Below are 15,814 nucleotides of genomic sequence, written 5' to 3' on the forward strand. Positions count from 1 at the left end.
TTTTTGGTTTTTCTCCGGTACCGGGAACCAAACTCATGACCTTGCACTTGCCAGGCAGGCGCTTTGCCGCTGAGCTAAATCCCCAGCCCCCAAAAGTTTAATAATATACTATTTCAACAACAAATGCATTTTTTTTTTTTTTTTGGTTTTTTTGGTTTTTTTGGTTTTTCTCCGGTACTGGGAACTGAACTCACTACCTTGCGCTTGCCAGGCAGGCGCTTTGCCGCTGAGCTAAATTCCCAGCCCCAACAAATGCATTTCTAAGGAGATTAAAATAAATGAGATGCTACTGTGACACAACTAGGAGAACTTTTGTTCAGTGAATACTTAAATACCTTCTCTCTAAAGTCAGAAATAAAACAAGGATGCCTCAGTGTTTTATGGATGGTAATAACCAACATGGTTAAATAAGAGAAAAAAAATAGTGTTATGATCATATGAAAGATGGGATAGGAAGTGTTGCTCAGTGGTAGAAAATGTGCTGAACATGTGCAAAGCCTTGGGTTTGGTGCCCCACAACATATTAAAAAAACATAAAAGTTAGAAAGCATGAGGCAATAATATCATGATTTGCAAAGTGATATAATTGGAAGCCCTGAAGAAACCCAAGGTAATTAAGGAAAAACTGCTCTAATGAATAGGTTAATTCAGCAAGATAACTGTATAAAAGTTATATTAATAAATCAATAACATGTTTTCTTTCTTTCTTGTTTGAGACAGTCTTACTATGCTAGCCAGGGTGGCTTCAAACTCTAGGGCTCAAGCCAGGCATGGTGGTGCATGCCTGTAATCCTCATATGCCGGAGCCTGAGGCAGGAGGGTCACTGCCAGTTCGAGGCCAGTCTGGGCTACATAGCAAGACCCTGTCTCAAAAAAACAAAAACAAAACCTTTAGGGCTATGTCAATCACTTTCTTATTCTAACAACTATCAGAATACATAATTCAAAAAATTCTAAAAGTAAAACAATTGAATATTTAGCAATAAACTTAATAGAAAATATACAAGATTCACAAGAAGGAAAGTTCTAAACACTTCTGAGGTTCACAAAAAATCTGAAGAAATGAAAAGTTGTTTCATGTTCTTAAATAATTGATTTTAACATATAAAAGTGAATTTCCAAGAACTTTAATTACAAATTTGAAAATGAAAACAGAAACAGTGTGTTTTTTAAAACTAGAGAGTGATTTTAAAATTCATATAGAAAAATAAATAGCAAGAATATTGAGAAAATCTAAACAAAGGGCATTAAAAGGCAGTAACCAGGTCAGATGTAAAAATATAACATAAGGTTTTAATAAGTAGAATAGCTTGGTTTTGATATTTGAAACAAATTCATATATTTATATATTCCCCCTTGTCAGAGGAAAATAGATCCCATGACCCACAGTGCATGCCAAACCCTATGTATACAGTACAATTTTTTTCTATGAATGCATACCTATGATAAAGCTTAACTTATAAATTAAGACATTAGCAACAGGCAATAATAAAATGGAACATTTATAACAATATATCATAATACAAGTTATTTAAAGCTTAGGAACTGCTAATTTCTAGAATTTTCCATTTAATATTTTCAGATAATAATTGACTCAAGTAACTGAAAACATGGAAAGTGAAAAAGGATAAGAAAAAAATGTATAATAAAAGTGACACTGCAAATTAATGAGGAAAACGATGTGAGAGTATATAGAAAAAAGGTGGATCTTGTTCTTTTTGTTTTTTTGAGACATGGTTTTACTACGTAGTTAAGGCTGGCCTTGAACTCACATTTTAGCCTAGGCTGGCCTCGAATTTACAGAGATCCTCCTGCCTCAGCCTCCCAAATGCAGGGATTATAGGCGTATGCCACGATGCCCAGCTAAAAAGGTGGATCTTAAACTACAAGTTATACACCAGGGAAAATTCTGCATGAGGAAAGTGTTACCATGTTAAAAAATAAAAGCATTAACTTACTACAAAATAATATTTGAGAGTTATATAATCTCATAGTAGGGAAAACTTTTTGTACTCAAAATCCACAGATTTTGAAAAACACACACATGAAATGCACACACATACACGCACACATCAAACGAAAACAAATGACAAAAGAGGGGAAAGCAATGCAAATCACAGTGCAAAGAGCTAAATTCCACAATATATAATATGAAGTATGATTAAAAATATAGCAAATGTTGCCTTTAGTTGTGCTGTCCTGGGTGCCTCAATTTGCTGATCAATTCAAAATGTTTTACCACTTGTGGTCATTTTGATTTTGCAGCAGCTCCAGAAGTCACAAGAGTGCCAGATCTAGTGAATAGGGTGGATAAAGAAACACCATAACATTTCCACAAGCCAGTCTTTTCACTGGATGCCATTCACCCTATTTCTCGACCACACCTTTTAAAGACACTCATGAAAGAAATATTTCAGGACTGTTTTAGAAAGTGCCAGGAATAATGTGAAATGTGTGTTTGAAGTGAGGGGGAATATTTTGAGGGGAATTAATGGCAATGCATCTTTTACTGTAATAATTTTTTTTAAAATTCAAATATTCACCATATATTTTAATCACCCATTGTAGCTCAAATGAAATGTAAAAATATCAAAAACTTGGCAGGAGAATGCAAAAATTATATATACTGATCAGAGACAAGAGAAATGTTTTTCAGACCTATGAAAAACAACTTCAACGTAAAAAGAAAAATGCAACTTAAAGTATATTAAAAGATTACTTTCCTACCATACTGGCAAAGATCCAAAAGTTTCATACTAGTGCTGGCGAAGCTACAATGAAATTGATCTTCTTGTGTACTGCTGAACCAAGGCTAAACCATATTCATTTGGGAGGGGCATTTTGGCAGTATTTATAAAGATATGTATATGTGAGTCTCCTCTGACTTCTACCAAATTATCTACAGAGTTAATCCCTTATTGGTCAAAAGATATTTTAAAAAGTACCTAAATAAATAATCAAGTTATGAAAAGTAATGAAGTTCTATGTATACTTATATAGGATATCTGCAGTTAAGGAAAAAGTAAAAGTCAAACATAATATGCTACTGTTTCATAAACAGACGGGTGAAATATGAGAGTGTGACTCAGTGACTAAGAAACACTGGTGGAAAGAAGATTATTTTCATTGTGTAACTTCTTACATTAATTTACCACAAATAAATTGCATATATTATCTATCAAAAACTAAGTTTTATTGTTAAAATAACTCTTTTGCAAAATTACATATAAGTACATAAATATTTATATATATTTGTTTCATATATCTTCACTTTCATAAATAGAAGTATACAAATACAGAATAATCCTACATAATTTACTTGTAAATATTAACATGTACACGTATATCAGAATCCACAATCAGATAAAAAGTACATATTCAGCTATGATGGGAAATATGAAGTCATACTGGATAATAGAAGTACAAAGTGTTTTAAATTTAGAGTACTAAAAGCTTAACAAGCAGTTTACCTTCTCACTCTATAGATACCGAAATGGAATCACACCAAAAAATTGGATTCCTTTCTAAACTTAAACCGCATATAAGAACATATTTATAAACTGTCACATAATTGTAGAGTAGTCCCTGTTAACACTAAATTATTTCAAAATAATTCTGATGTAGCTAACTTCTAATATAATTTGAATCTTTATTAAAACTTATCTCTAGAAAAGAATGATGTGCAAATGACTCATCCAGTAATCCCAGATAAACACAGGATGCAATAAACATAACGTTTTCTATGGTGTATGTTATATGTTACCACATATAACGTTATGTTATAGAAACATATGTTTCTATAACAATAAACATAACTAAATTTCTATTCCAAAGCACTCACTTCCATAACATGGCTGAAACTTAATCTTAGTCAATTGGAGTGCTCACCTCATTTTCCCAAGACTGCACTTAAGTTTTGGAGAGTTTAAATAGTTCCAATGTATTGAGAGGCAGAATAGTCTGATTTAAGCTAGAATTCACTGAAATGTCACATGCCAGTAATCTGTGTGAAATGCTGCTGAGTTGGTGCTCAGTTCCATCCACTTGACTCCCAGATTGCTCTTCAGTGCTTCTGTACCACTCCTGGGTACACAACAATCATTCTGCTGCTCTTGCTCTTGCTGTGTTATTAGACACATGAAATTCAGTTGAATGGCCATCTACTAAAATTCTATGCAATCATTTAGGATCTTAGTGCTTCGTCAGTGTTCAAGTTCAACTCAGCAAATTTGAATCTAATCTGCTCTTGAATCTAATAAAACTAGCATCTCCTCAAGATGATGGTCAGCATTGTCCCAAAATCTAAACTCTAACATAGTTAAATGTTAAAAAATATTCCTGCATTTAAGTTAATTTTCTTCCCTTATTGAAAGGACCATCTGTGAGTTTCTTTTTGATATTTTTAAATACTGTAATGATATGATGTATCATCATTATATAAAATAATCAAATTTCCTAAAAAGGGTTTTTAAGCCAATTTTCCCTTACAGGCACATGAACGGAACTGGCCCTTTCGTATATCACTTCACCAACCTACCTAGTACAGATGGATAAGGACACAGAGTGAAAAAAGCCATTTAAAAACAGAAACAAACTTCTCTCAGTCTTAAAATTCACTATTCTTTCTTCTTATTCCCTGTGTTAACGTGCACATAAACATGCCATCCTTGCTCATGGTACAGGACAGAATACCCACATTGTAATTAATGAGCATAGATCCCCCAACTAATAGCATGAGAACACTTTGGCATCCATGAGCCTGGTTATGGGGGCTGAAGAGTATGATCTGCCTTCTCCTCTCTCTGCCCCACAGAATAGCCTGTGTCTGCTTCCTTGCCAAATTCATTGATACACCTGTTCCAAGTAGTTACCACCACTATGAGATTGACAAAACTTCTGGATGATTAACTCACTGCCCAACACCACGTGTAAGTACATTGATTTCTGTGCAGTTGAGTATTGTAAATGGACAATTTTCTAAATGTGGACCCGTTTTGTATCTCAGGTACTCAAATTGTGTTACTTTGACCTGATTTGTTGCCACAGTTGGATTCAGACACCACAGCAACAAAATGCCTCCTCACATATCAAATGTCTCCTATCCAAAATTGGAGCAACTGAAATATCTGAGAAAAATGATATGGTGCATGCCATTTTGCTGTTCTAGTCTCAATAGTGGCAGCCTTCCACATTGTACACAAATTTTCCAATTTTACTCAAGGACCCTGCCTATCAGGAGGGTCTCATTGGTTGATCCCCAAGGTAAAAAATGACATACATTCTCAGAACTGTGTGTATTCCAGTTGCAGTATTAATTTTTGTAAAAATTCGACCTGTAATATTCCTACCAATGGAACATGCCTATATGGGATATTGATAAAACATTCCCAAATAATTAAAACACTCCTTATTAAGCATTTGAGACCGCATAGAGTAAGACAGGGACTCCAAAACCAGATAAACTCTGGTCACTCAGAAGTATTTCCAGGTTGTGTTACAGACTCTCTACTCATGGGTATGCTCCAGGCAATGTTTCCTGTGGTCAGTCCTTCACACAGAGAAGGTGCTGCTGGACATGTCCTTGACCTTTGCTACGGATATTAATGACTTTACTTCAGCTTTGGGAGCATAACAGACTAGTCTAAATTCATTGGCTCCAGTAATGGTAGCCATTTAGTCTGCAACCTCTTGCTAGTCAACAAAGGAGGGGTCTCTGTGACTGCCAGCACCTCATGTTGCACCCAAGTCACTAAAAGTGAAGACCTAAGGTGGCTCAGTGTAACAGTTAAGAAAAAAAAGCTTCCTGGTTCTCAAAAGTCTATTATCTGGGCTATAGGACATTTACTCTTGGCTTGACAATAGTTGGGGATCATGGTTATCATCTAGTCTTGTGAACAGATGTGGTATCCTACTTGGAATAATATTAAGACCATTGTGGTCTCAGACTGCCTAGTTTTCAACATAGTCCTTTAATGTCCAACCCATTCAGGCCCATGATAAGGAAGATTATGTTTCTCATTCGGGTCTTGAAAAATCAAGTGGTAGAATTAGGGTATGGATCCTGTTATACAACTTTGTGTGATTATTTTTTCAAGCCCAACCAAAGGCCTCATGGGAGACAGCTACCTTCTCCACAGCAAACTTGGTGCACAGCTAATACACTGAAGTCTCTGAAGGGAGCTGTAGTCAAGGACTCACTCAAGCTTCCTAGACTGGCTATGTCTATATGTTGATAGATTTCTTTATCTGGGACTTTTGGTGGAAACTTTTATATGGGAGGGGGAAGCCTAAAGGTGGGTATTCTACACTCTGATTCGGTACTTCTCCACTCCTCACTCTTCTCTTCCCTTCTTCCTCCCTGCCCCACATCCAAAACTGCAGGAGTTTTGTTGTTGTTGTTCTGAGCTCTCCCAACAGTGAAAGGATTCCTGACCTCTGTGCTAATCCATCTGACACTTGCTGTGCAATGGGGGAGAAATGGAACAGTGAGGGGGTTGGTGCTTTCTCCGCTTTAACTTAGAATATTGCAGTAAATGAGGAATGTTACCTTCATTGTGGCTTATTGTCTTAATCAACCACTCCCACACCTGTCAGCCCTGCTCTGTCCAAATCAGCAAAGCTTCTGACAAATTTAATTTTTGTTAAAGCTCCCCATTACTACATACAATTAATAGCATCTTCCCAAAGCATGTAAATATGGCAGTAACTTCAATTACACAAAAACCCAACAATTTAGACTCCCTATGATTCTGTCATTTGATGTAAACATTAGTTTCTTACTTATACCTACTTTGTAGTTGATTTGACACCCAGTCTCACATTTAAAATGGCTCAATTTTTCTGGTATTCCTGGTTGGCAACATGACACCTACCTTTTGACCCCGAGGCCCTGGAGGCCCTTCTGGACCTGGAAATCCAGGCAAACCTGGATGGCCCTCCAAACCTGGAAATCCTCTCTCTCCCTGCAAATGAACAAGAATGAAAGGTAAAATTTCAAGTTTAGGCATGGTTGTGATTCAGAAGGATAAAATGATTATGTAGATAAAACTAACTTAATTTAATAATTATATCTACTAACATGAGGAAATCTGTAAGGTATGAGAAAAAAAGCCAAAAATCATCCCAAGTTTATATCTATATGCCAATACCCTCTCTTTATTTCTTGCAAAACTAAAAAATATGTCAGAGATAAAATGAGATATAAATGTACTAACATCAAATTTAAGAAGGAAAATGTCAATAGGAACAGGAAACCAGGTCTGTAAGAGTTATATGACATAATTATGGGACAAGTTTGACGAAGGGTAAAAATAAATTCTCAAAGAAGCTTCAGGATTTGTTGCAGCATAAAAGAGTTGTAGATTTTCCCAGAATGGAAATTCATTGGCTGGTAGGACAAATTAGCCAGAAAAAAAACTTTTAGAACATTAAAATTTTATAAATTTTTCTGATTGTAAAATTAATACAAAAAGGAATACATGTTCATCATAGAAAACAAAAATATATAGAGAAACTACCTCGAGTAATTTCTTCACTCAGAGTAATTAATTTAATTATAACTCTATTTTCAATTCTGACCACAGCACTTAACATCAGCCCAGGAAGACTGATTACCTATCAGAGAGGGACCACCATTTTATCAGCATCTATACAGCACAGTCGTGTGATGTTAACATCTGTAAAGCCAGAAGGATGGAGACAGCTGAGCCAGCCTAAGTACTGTCTACATTGACACTTTATAGTTAGTCAAATTGCATAAAGCCGGGCATATAAAGGCTGTGAATTCCAGTACCATTAGAAAGACCAATCTCAGAAAGAGAATTCTTCAGTATGAAGTTTAAAAACTTTGAATGCTCAGGGCTCCTTGACACATGCTTTCAACTACAGGACTACAAGCAACTCTCCTTTCGTAAAGCTTGAAGACTATCTCTAGCCAGATCTTAGTCTGTGAATCCTGTGAACCCTCCCATCAGATCTTACACTGACAGCCCAGGTAACACTTGAGAAAGAGAAAGCACCGACACTTACAAGACTGACTAAAGGGTCAATAAAGGTACATTCACCTTCTAGAGATGAAGGCTCAGTAGAATATTATTCCTATCCCCAAACTGTGTGTGTGTGTGTGTGTGTGTGTGTGTGTGTGTGTGTGTGTATGTGCATTTGTACTGTAAGTACTATGTTTAGTCTAAGGAACTTACATAATTTTCTATTGAAAAATTCTTTATGTTGCATCATCCTATAACCTAAAAATTCAAGTTCTTTAAAAAGACTATTTCTAGTCAGTTTCCATTTACTCTTTCAAAGCCAGTGAATCAAATGTTGACTAATTACTAATAGGTTGAAACACTCCTTTGGCTTTAATGGTAATTATTATTTACATGTAACTGTGTATATATATTTTCTGTTTTCTAGAAGTACATCCCTTTCTTATTATAATTAGTTAGAAAATTAAAATAATTTACTCTGCTTAACTTCAACTCAATTATTTTGAAGGAAATATGGTAAGAATGGAGAAATTAAGTTTGAAAAATTTTAGAGCTCAATTGCCTCAAATCATCACATAGTACATTACTGACAGAGCTACTAGTAAAAGTGAGATTATGAGCTCCAGTAAGAAGGAAAACGAGAGGAAAAATTTTCTAGTTCCAGTACATTTCCAGTGGAAAACATTCTGGGCTCTCAGCTGGTATTTAGAGCATACCTCTGCTAAAACGTGAGAACAATGCTTGAAGAAAGCTGCATTTTCTCAGAAACAAAACTGCTATTTGGGCTATAGACAAGAGAGAAATAAAATAGAGGTTGAAAGTGGGAGATGCTAAAAACCTTAACTGTGCTGGTATTAATAAAACCCTAAACCTATAAATGATATATCCTATAATCTCCTCACCTTATAGTCAATCAATGTGGTCCTATCTGATTGAGCAATATTATAATAAGGAAGATATAAGGGCAGCTACTGGACACCAACAAAAAAGATTTAAAAGAATTATCTTCATACTTTGAAAGGTAGAAAGTTTAATAAAGTAGAAACTATACAGTTCTTGTGGAAGGAGGGTTTGAGGGTAGGATCCTCTACCTAAACCCTAATGCAGGTGGTAGGGAAGGCTGACTCTGGTTGCATCCTAAATTTTACCACGTTTTATTAGATGCTCATTTAATCCTTAAAATTGTTGTATGTTTTACATAATTTGCTAATACAACAGAAAATGCCATGGTATGTATATTTCTGGAGGTCAAACTTTTTAAAAAAAATCATTCTTATTTTTCTTTGTGGAATAATATACTTCTGCCTTTGCTGCCCTTTAAATACTGCTATTTTTCTAGATTCCTGTTTTGACCTTTTCTCTCTTTCTCTGGGAAATCTCAAATGTCAGTTTTTTTTCTTAAAGCTAATCTCCTATAAACAACTGCCTTAAACATCTCAGGTATTTAAAACTCAAAAGCAATAACAACAGCTAAATGTACTGAGCGTTTTCTTTGTCCCAGAGGCTATGCTACTTTCTATATTTTATCTTAATGCTTTCAATGAAAAGAAGAGGTAGGTAAACTTATAGTTTATGTATGAAACATCATGACAAAGAGACATTTTGTTATTTTTCTAAGAGCAAATGATAAAAGTCCATTTTCTACCATCTTTTCTATTCAAGGAAATAACACAACTCAGCTACCCTACTCAGAAATTTGTATTAATCTTAACTCTACTCTCTCCACCGCCCCTTCATCTCCTCCATGAAGACTTCTTCAACCTTGGATTCTTAGGCTCCACCAGAACATATACTCATAACAAATGAAATTCCTTAATGGGTTGCACATAAATTTTAGAAAATGATTTGCCCAAAATTCTGAAACAAAATGATTTAGGGTTATGAGAAATTATACAAAGATGAGAATATGTGATTAAGCTAATTTATTTTAGATCAGCTAGTTTTAAGACAAACAAGACTAATTGCTGAGAATCGATCTCTAGAATATGAGTTAAAGGCACTCATAAACGTTACCATTTTATAAGAAAGGCATTTTATAATTACAAAAGAAAATTTCATGCAAATGAAAATATATGTTAAGAATAGTTTTCCAAGAAAGACATAAAATTAACAAGAAAAATATTTGTACACTGGAAAAACTAAGACAAACTACTACAATAAAAATTAAGATTAAATTATTTGAGCTATAATACTATAAATATGTATAAATTATATGAATGTAGAGGTAAGATCTTCAATAAATAAAAATAATTATTTTAATTATATAACTTTTGTCTCCTTTTGGTAGCATTTAGTTTTATTTTTATAACTATATAGCACAAATACATAGTTGATGTATATAATTAGGAAAGTAAAATCTTTAAGCAGCCATCAAAATGAAAATATGTAGATCAGAAGATCTAAAACTTCAGCTTTCAACAGAACAACTTGAAGAGCTTATTAAACACAGCACGAGGTTCCACAACCACAGTTAGCTTAAGTAAGTATTGGAGCCTGACAATTTCTGTTTCTAAGCAGACCCCAGTAAATGTTAGTGCCGCTGGATAGAGGAGCACATTATTTAACTGTGACATATCAATAACTGGACAACATCTTGTTCTCATCTGGACTCTAATAAGCTCTGCTTGCTTTTAGTAGTAAGTATGTGCACGCATTCGTGGAGGTTTATCTAGAGTTTTACTATTTCTATATTAAACTGAGAGTTAAAAAGCAGTTTTATTGAAGAAAAATTGACCTACAATAAATTACCCATATGAACGTTCTACAACTTGAAAATTTTTACATACATAGTAGTGAAATCATTTCCACAACCAAAATAATAAATACGGGCATACTCACAAAAGTTTCTTAATCTCATTATCTTCCTCATGCTTCTACCTATCTCCTGCCAACCGCTTGCATGCAATGACTGGCCTGTTTTCTATCTTTATAGATTATTTGTATTTCTAGAATTTTATGAAAATCTAATCATGTAGACGGAATTTTTTGTCTAACTTAGCACTCCGCATTATTAATCTGAGATTCAAATACGTTGATGTGTGTATCAGCAGTTTATTTTTATTGTTAAGAAGTGTTCCATTGTATAGATATACTGTAATGTTTTGATTCATTGCAGTTGAGTTGTTTCAAGTTTATGCTTATTCCAAATAAAACTACTATAAATACAAGTTCTGTAAAGATATATGCTTTCATTTTTTTATGAGTAAATGCCTAGGAATCGAGAGGGTCATATAAGATATATGATTAACTATTAATGAAATTGCCAAATTGTTTCCCAAAGAGTGTATGCTGTTTTACATCTGCACCAGCAATCTATAATAGTTCAAGTTGCTCCACATCTTCACTTATACATGATGTGAATGAATTTAATATTTTGATATTCTAACAGACTTACGGTGATATCTCATTGTGGCTTTATTTTGCATGTTGTTAATTAATAATGCTGAGTATCTTTTCAAGTGTTAGTTCTCATCCTTATATCTGTTTCTATGAAGCGTCTTTAAATCTCCTGCTAACATTTTTTTTAATTTAGTTTTACTTGGGATTGTTTTGTTATTGGATATACACAGATCTTTAAAACTTTTACAAACCAGCTAACAGATTGAGAATTTCAGGTGCTTTTTGCACACTATAGCTCTCTTTTCATTTATTATCGTAACACTCTAGAGGACAAAGAATTGTTTATTTTGATGAAATAAAATTTAGTAGTACATTATTTTATGGGCCATAAATATATGTCTAACTTAAGGTCAAAAAGATTTTCTTCTCCATTTCCTTCTTAAAGATGCATGGATTTAGATTTTATATTTAGGTCTATGATCCATTTTGAATTAGCTTTTATAGCTGGGCATGGTGTCGCACGCCTGTAATCCCAGCACCTGGGAGGCTGAGTCAGGAGGATCATTGCAAGTTCGAGGCTAGCATGGGCTACAAGGTGAGCTCAAGGCCAGCCTAAACTGCATAGTGAGACCCTGTCTCAAAAAGACCAAAAAAATAAAAAACAAAAGAATGAACTTTTATATACAGTGAAAGCTGAATCAAACCCCACTTTTATCCATATAGGTATGCAATTTTCCCAGGACTGTTTATTAAAAACCTATCCTTTGTCCTCTGAATTATCTTTGCACTTTTGTCAAAAATGAATCCACCATGCATCTGTGAATCTCTATATATTTGTGGGTCTTTATTTTTATTTCCATCTATACATCTGTTCTTTGGTTGACAATACTATCTTGTTTACTGTAGTCATAACTAAGTCTTGCTAGGATGTACTATAAGTCTTCCAAATTTAGTCTTCTTTGTAAAGCTGCATAAACATTATATGTGAATTTTGAAATCTGTTTATTAATTTCTACAAAATAAATTTTTTTTCTTTGCTTATTGTAGTGAGATTTGAACCCAGGCTTTTTGCACTGAGCTACATCCCCAGCCCTTGTAATATTTTGAAATATTGTCACAGAGTTGCCCGGGCTAGATTCAAACTTGTAATTCTTTAGCCTTACCCTTCCAGAGTGCTGGGATTACAAGTACTATATTGTTTTACAAGCATGCACTACCACGCCCACCTCAGAATAGAATTTTCATCGTGTCTACCTTAAATCTATAGATAAACTGGAGGGTATTGGCAACTTAATAATACTGAATCACCTTGTCCATGAATATGATAATGTACCTATTTATTCATGTTGTCTTTTATTTGCCAGCAATATTTTTGCAATTTTCAGTGAATAGGTTGCATACATTTTTGTCTAATTTATTCCTAAGGATTTTATATTTTTATGCTATTGTAAAAGCAGTATTATGATTCCAATTTTTAATTTTTCATGTTTTCCTATAGAAATACATTTGATTTTCATTCATTGATCTTAGTTTATTAATTTTATTTACTCCATGAGCTTTCTAAACCGAGCTATAAGTTTTAAGAGCATTTTGGTAGATGTCCATAGAACTTTCTACATTAACAAATCATGTCAACAACATAAAAGAAGTATAGTTTTCTTTTTCCCTTTTTAGTTTGGATATTTTTTTCCTTTCTTCTTCCTTGTCTTACCTTACAAGCATATCAAATAAGTGGTGAAAGCAGAAATGTTTCAGAAGTTAGGAGAAAAGAACTCTTTTCCCACCGAGTGCATTTTTAGCTGTACAGTTTACATAGATGACTGTTAAGATTGAGAAAATCTCTTCTATTCCTACTTTCATGAGAATTTTTAAAGTCAGGGATAGATTGAACTTTATAAAATGCAGTCTCATTTTGAAATTCTATATTGTTTTCATAGTTCTTGTGTTGTTTTGGTTTTGTCTTTATTTTTGTTCTTTTTTAAAAATAAAAAATGCATTCTCTGTATCTACTGATATATATTTCATTAATTTTTAAAAGTATTTTTTGTCTTTTAATATAGTAAATTACAATTTTTTAGCTTTAAATATTAAACCAAATATACATTCCTATTTTGAAGCTCACTTGGTCATAACGTATTGCCCAATTTTTATGTCATTATATATCACATCATTGGCTAAATTTTTAAGAGTCACTGCATCTATGCTCATGAAGGAAACTGATGGGTAATTTTCTGATTTTAATTTTAATTTTTTGATAGTACTTGGGATTGAACTCAGGGTCTTTGCACTTAACTACATCCCCATACTTTTATTTTTTTATTTTAATGAAAAGAGGACAAAACAACACAAAAAATGACACAATTTCAAAATAAGATAATAGGAAATTAATGGCTGCTGTATTACAAATTATTATCTTCAAAGTAGTTGCCCATACCTTTTTATTATTATCAATTTTTAAAATTTTAAGACAAGATCTTCCTGTCGCTGAATTGCTCAGGCTAGGTTTAAACTGGCAATAACCCTACCTCAGCCTCCCAAAGTGCTGAAATTACAGGCATGTGTTAGCATGCCGAAAAAATTTTCTGTTTCTGTACTTTTGTCTTTATCCAGCTTTGAAATCATGGGCATAATTGCTTCATAAAATTATATGAGGAGCATTCCTTGTCCCTCTATTTTCTGAATGAAATTATGCAAGATATTATCTCTTAAATAAATGTTTCATAGAATTCATCAGTGATATCTTCTGACAACTCAATTTCCTTAGTATAAACATGCTTATTCATATTTTGCTTCTTAATTTTTTACTTATTCAACCATATATTAATCTTGCATTGTATTGTTTCTCAGTAAATGTTTGCATTTCACCTAGGCTGTCATTTTTTGTTGTATAGTTACTAATAATATTCCCTTACTGTTGCTTTAATATCTTTAGAATCATTTCTAGTATTGGTAATTTGTGCTTACTCTCTATTTCCTTATCAGTCATGTTATCAGTTTATCAATTACTAAGTTTTGGCTGCGTAAGTTTTTCTATTGTTTGTTTTCTAGTACACATAGTTTCGTTCTTATATATTTTTCCTTCTTTCTCTTAATTTACCTGTCCTCTTCTAGCTTCTTCAGTGGGAAAATTCAAGAAGGAAATGTTATTTTTTCCTCTTTTCAAACATGGACATTTAAAACTATTGCCCATTTAAGCCCTGTTTTCATGTCACCCCAGTTTTCAGTTGTTGCTTTTAAACAAAGCTTGAAATGCTAGAAGTACTGTCCAAGTTTCCTTGTAATTCCAACCTTCAGTTATTAAAATGATGCTTTCTAATTTCCATATCCTACATATTTTATTGTTACTGATTGCCTTTACTTTTTATATTTTATGAAAAAATAAAATTTCATAATAAAATAAGAATAAAAATAATACTTTGTGCATCATTACAAAGTAGTTAATCAGAGTACAAGAAATACACAAAAACATTCTCTTTTACAGAGAAGTAGATAATAGCACAAACCTTTCTTTAAAATGAAATAAGAGAAAACAGTAGTATAAATGTAATAAATTAGCATATATATTGAAATATTGTTATTGATTTCTTACTGAATCCATTATAATCAGAGTATATACACTGATGTTTTCCATCATTTAGTATTTATAGGGTTTCATTTTGTGGCCTATCATATAGTCTATCTTTGTAGACATTTGATATGCCCTTGAAAAAAATGTATACTCTGTAGTTGTTGGATATAGTATTCTTTATATATCTATAATGTCTATGTTGCTAACAACAACAAAATTCAATTAATATATGCCTTTACTAACATTTCTCATAGTTTGTTCAATGAGTGAGATAAGATTATTAGAATCTACCACTATAATTGTGATGTTACCTATCCCTTTAATTTTGTTATATGTTGTGATCATGTATGCTGGACTTCTGTTGTTTATTAAATATTCTTTTGTGTTAAATATGAGGAGAAAAGATATAATTTTTTATATTAAGCACGTATACATCATTTCTAAAGCTTTTAACTACATACTTTTATCTAGTCCCTTTAATCTGAATAAATTTCTATTAATTTTCATGCACTTATGTTGATGTCTCTATATCTTCCAAAATATATGAATTTTGCCTTTGTGTTTGAAATATACTTTCACTGTATGATAATTACACTTGCAGACTTTTTAAACTCCTAATTATATTTTTACAGTTGTACATCATCCAGTCTTTCTAGTGAAAATCACATCATTACTCATATAATTATTCCACTGTATATAAGGTAAAATGTTTCTCTAGCTTTCCTGGCTTTTTTAATCTGCTTTTTTTCAGCAGTTATGATGAGGGTTTATGTATAATTTTCTTTGTTTTTATCGTGTTCAGTTCTGTTGAACCTCTTATATCTCTAAATTTGTATTATTCCACTGTTGTGGGGGAATTCTTCCCTTTATTACTATCTCATTATTATTTTTATTCCTTTGCCATTTCTCTCATCTTTAAGGG

General features: G+C 33.0%; 1 protein-coding gene across 5 annotated transcripts in view; it reads right to left on the bottom strand.

Moving 5' to 3' along the window:
* Col4a5 (collagen, type IV, alpha 5) overlaps positions 1–15,814 on the bottom strand; it is a 240,931-nt gene that overhangs the window by 136,177 nt on the left and 88,940 nt on the right. For all 5 annotated transcript variants that reach the window (XM_013504524.1, XM_005404675.1, XM_005404674.2 and 2 more), the window contains one exon: positions 6,873–6,962. In XM_013504524.1, the coding sequence (XP_013359978.1) occupies positions 6,873–6,962 (90 nt within the window). The remainder of the gene's footprint in view (positions 1–6,872; positions 6,963–15,814) is intronic.

The sequence above is a fragment of the Chinchilla lanigera genome, unplaced genomic scaffold, assembly GCF_000276665.1.
Source record: "Chinchilla lanigera isolate Chin_1 unplaced genomic scaffold, ChiLan1.0 scaffold00089, whole genome shotgun sequence".
In the NCBI taxonomy this organism is placed as follows: Eukaryota; Metazoa; Chordata; class Mammalia; order Rodentia; family Chinchillidae; genus Chinchilla; species Chinchilla lanigera.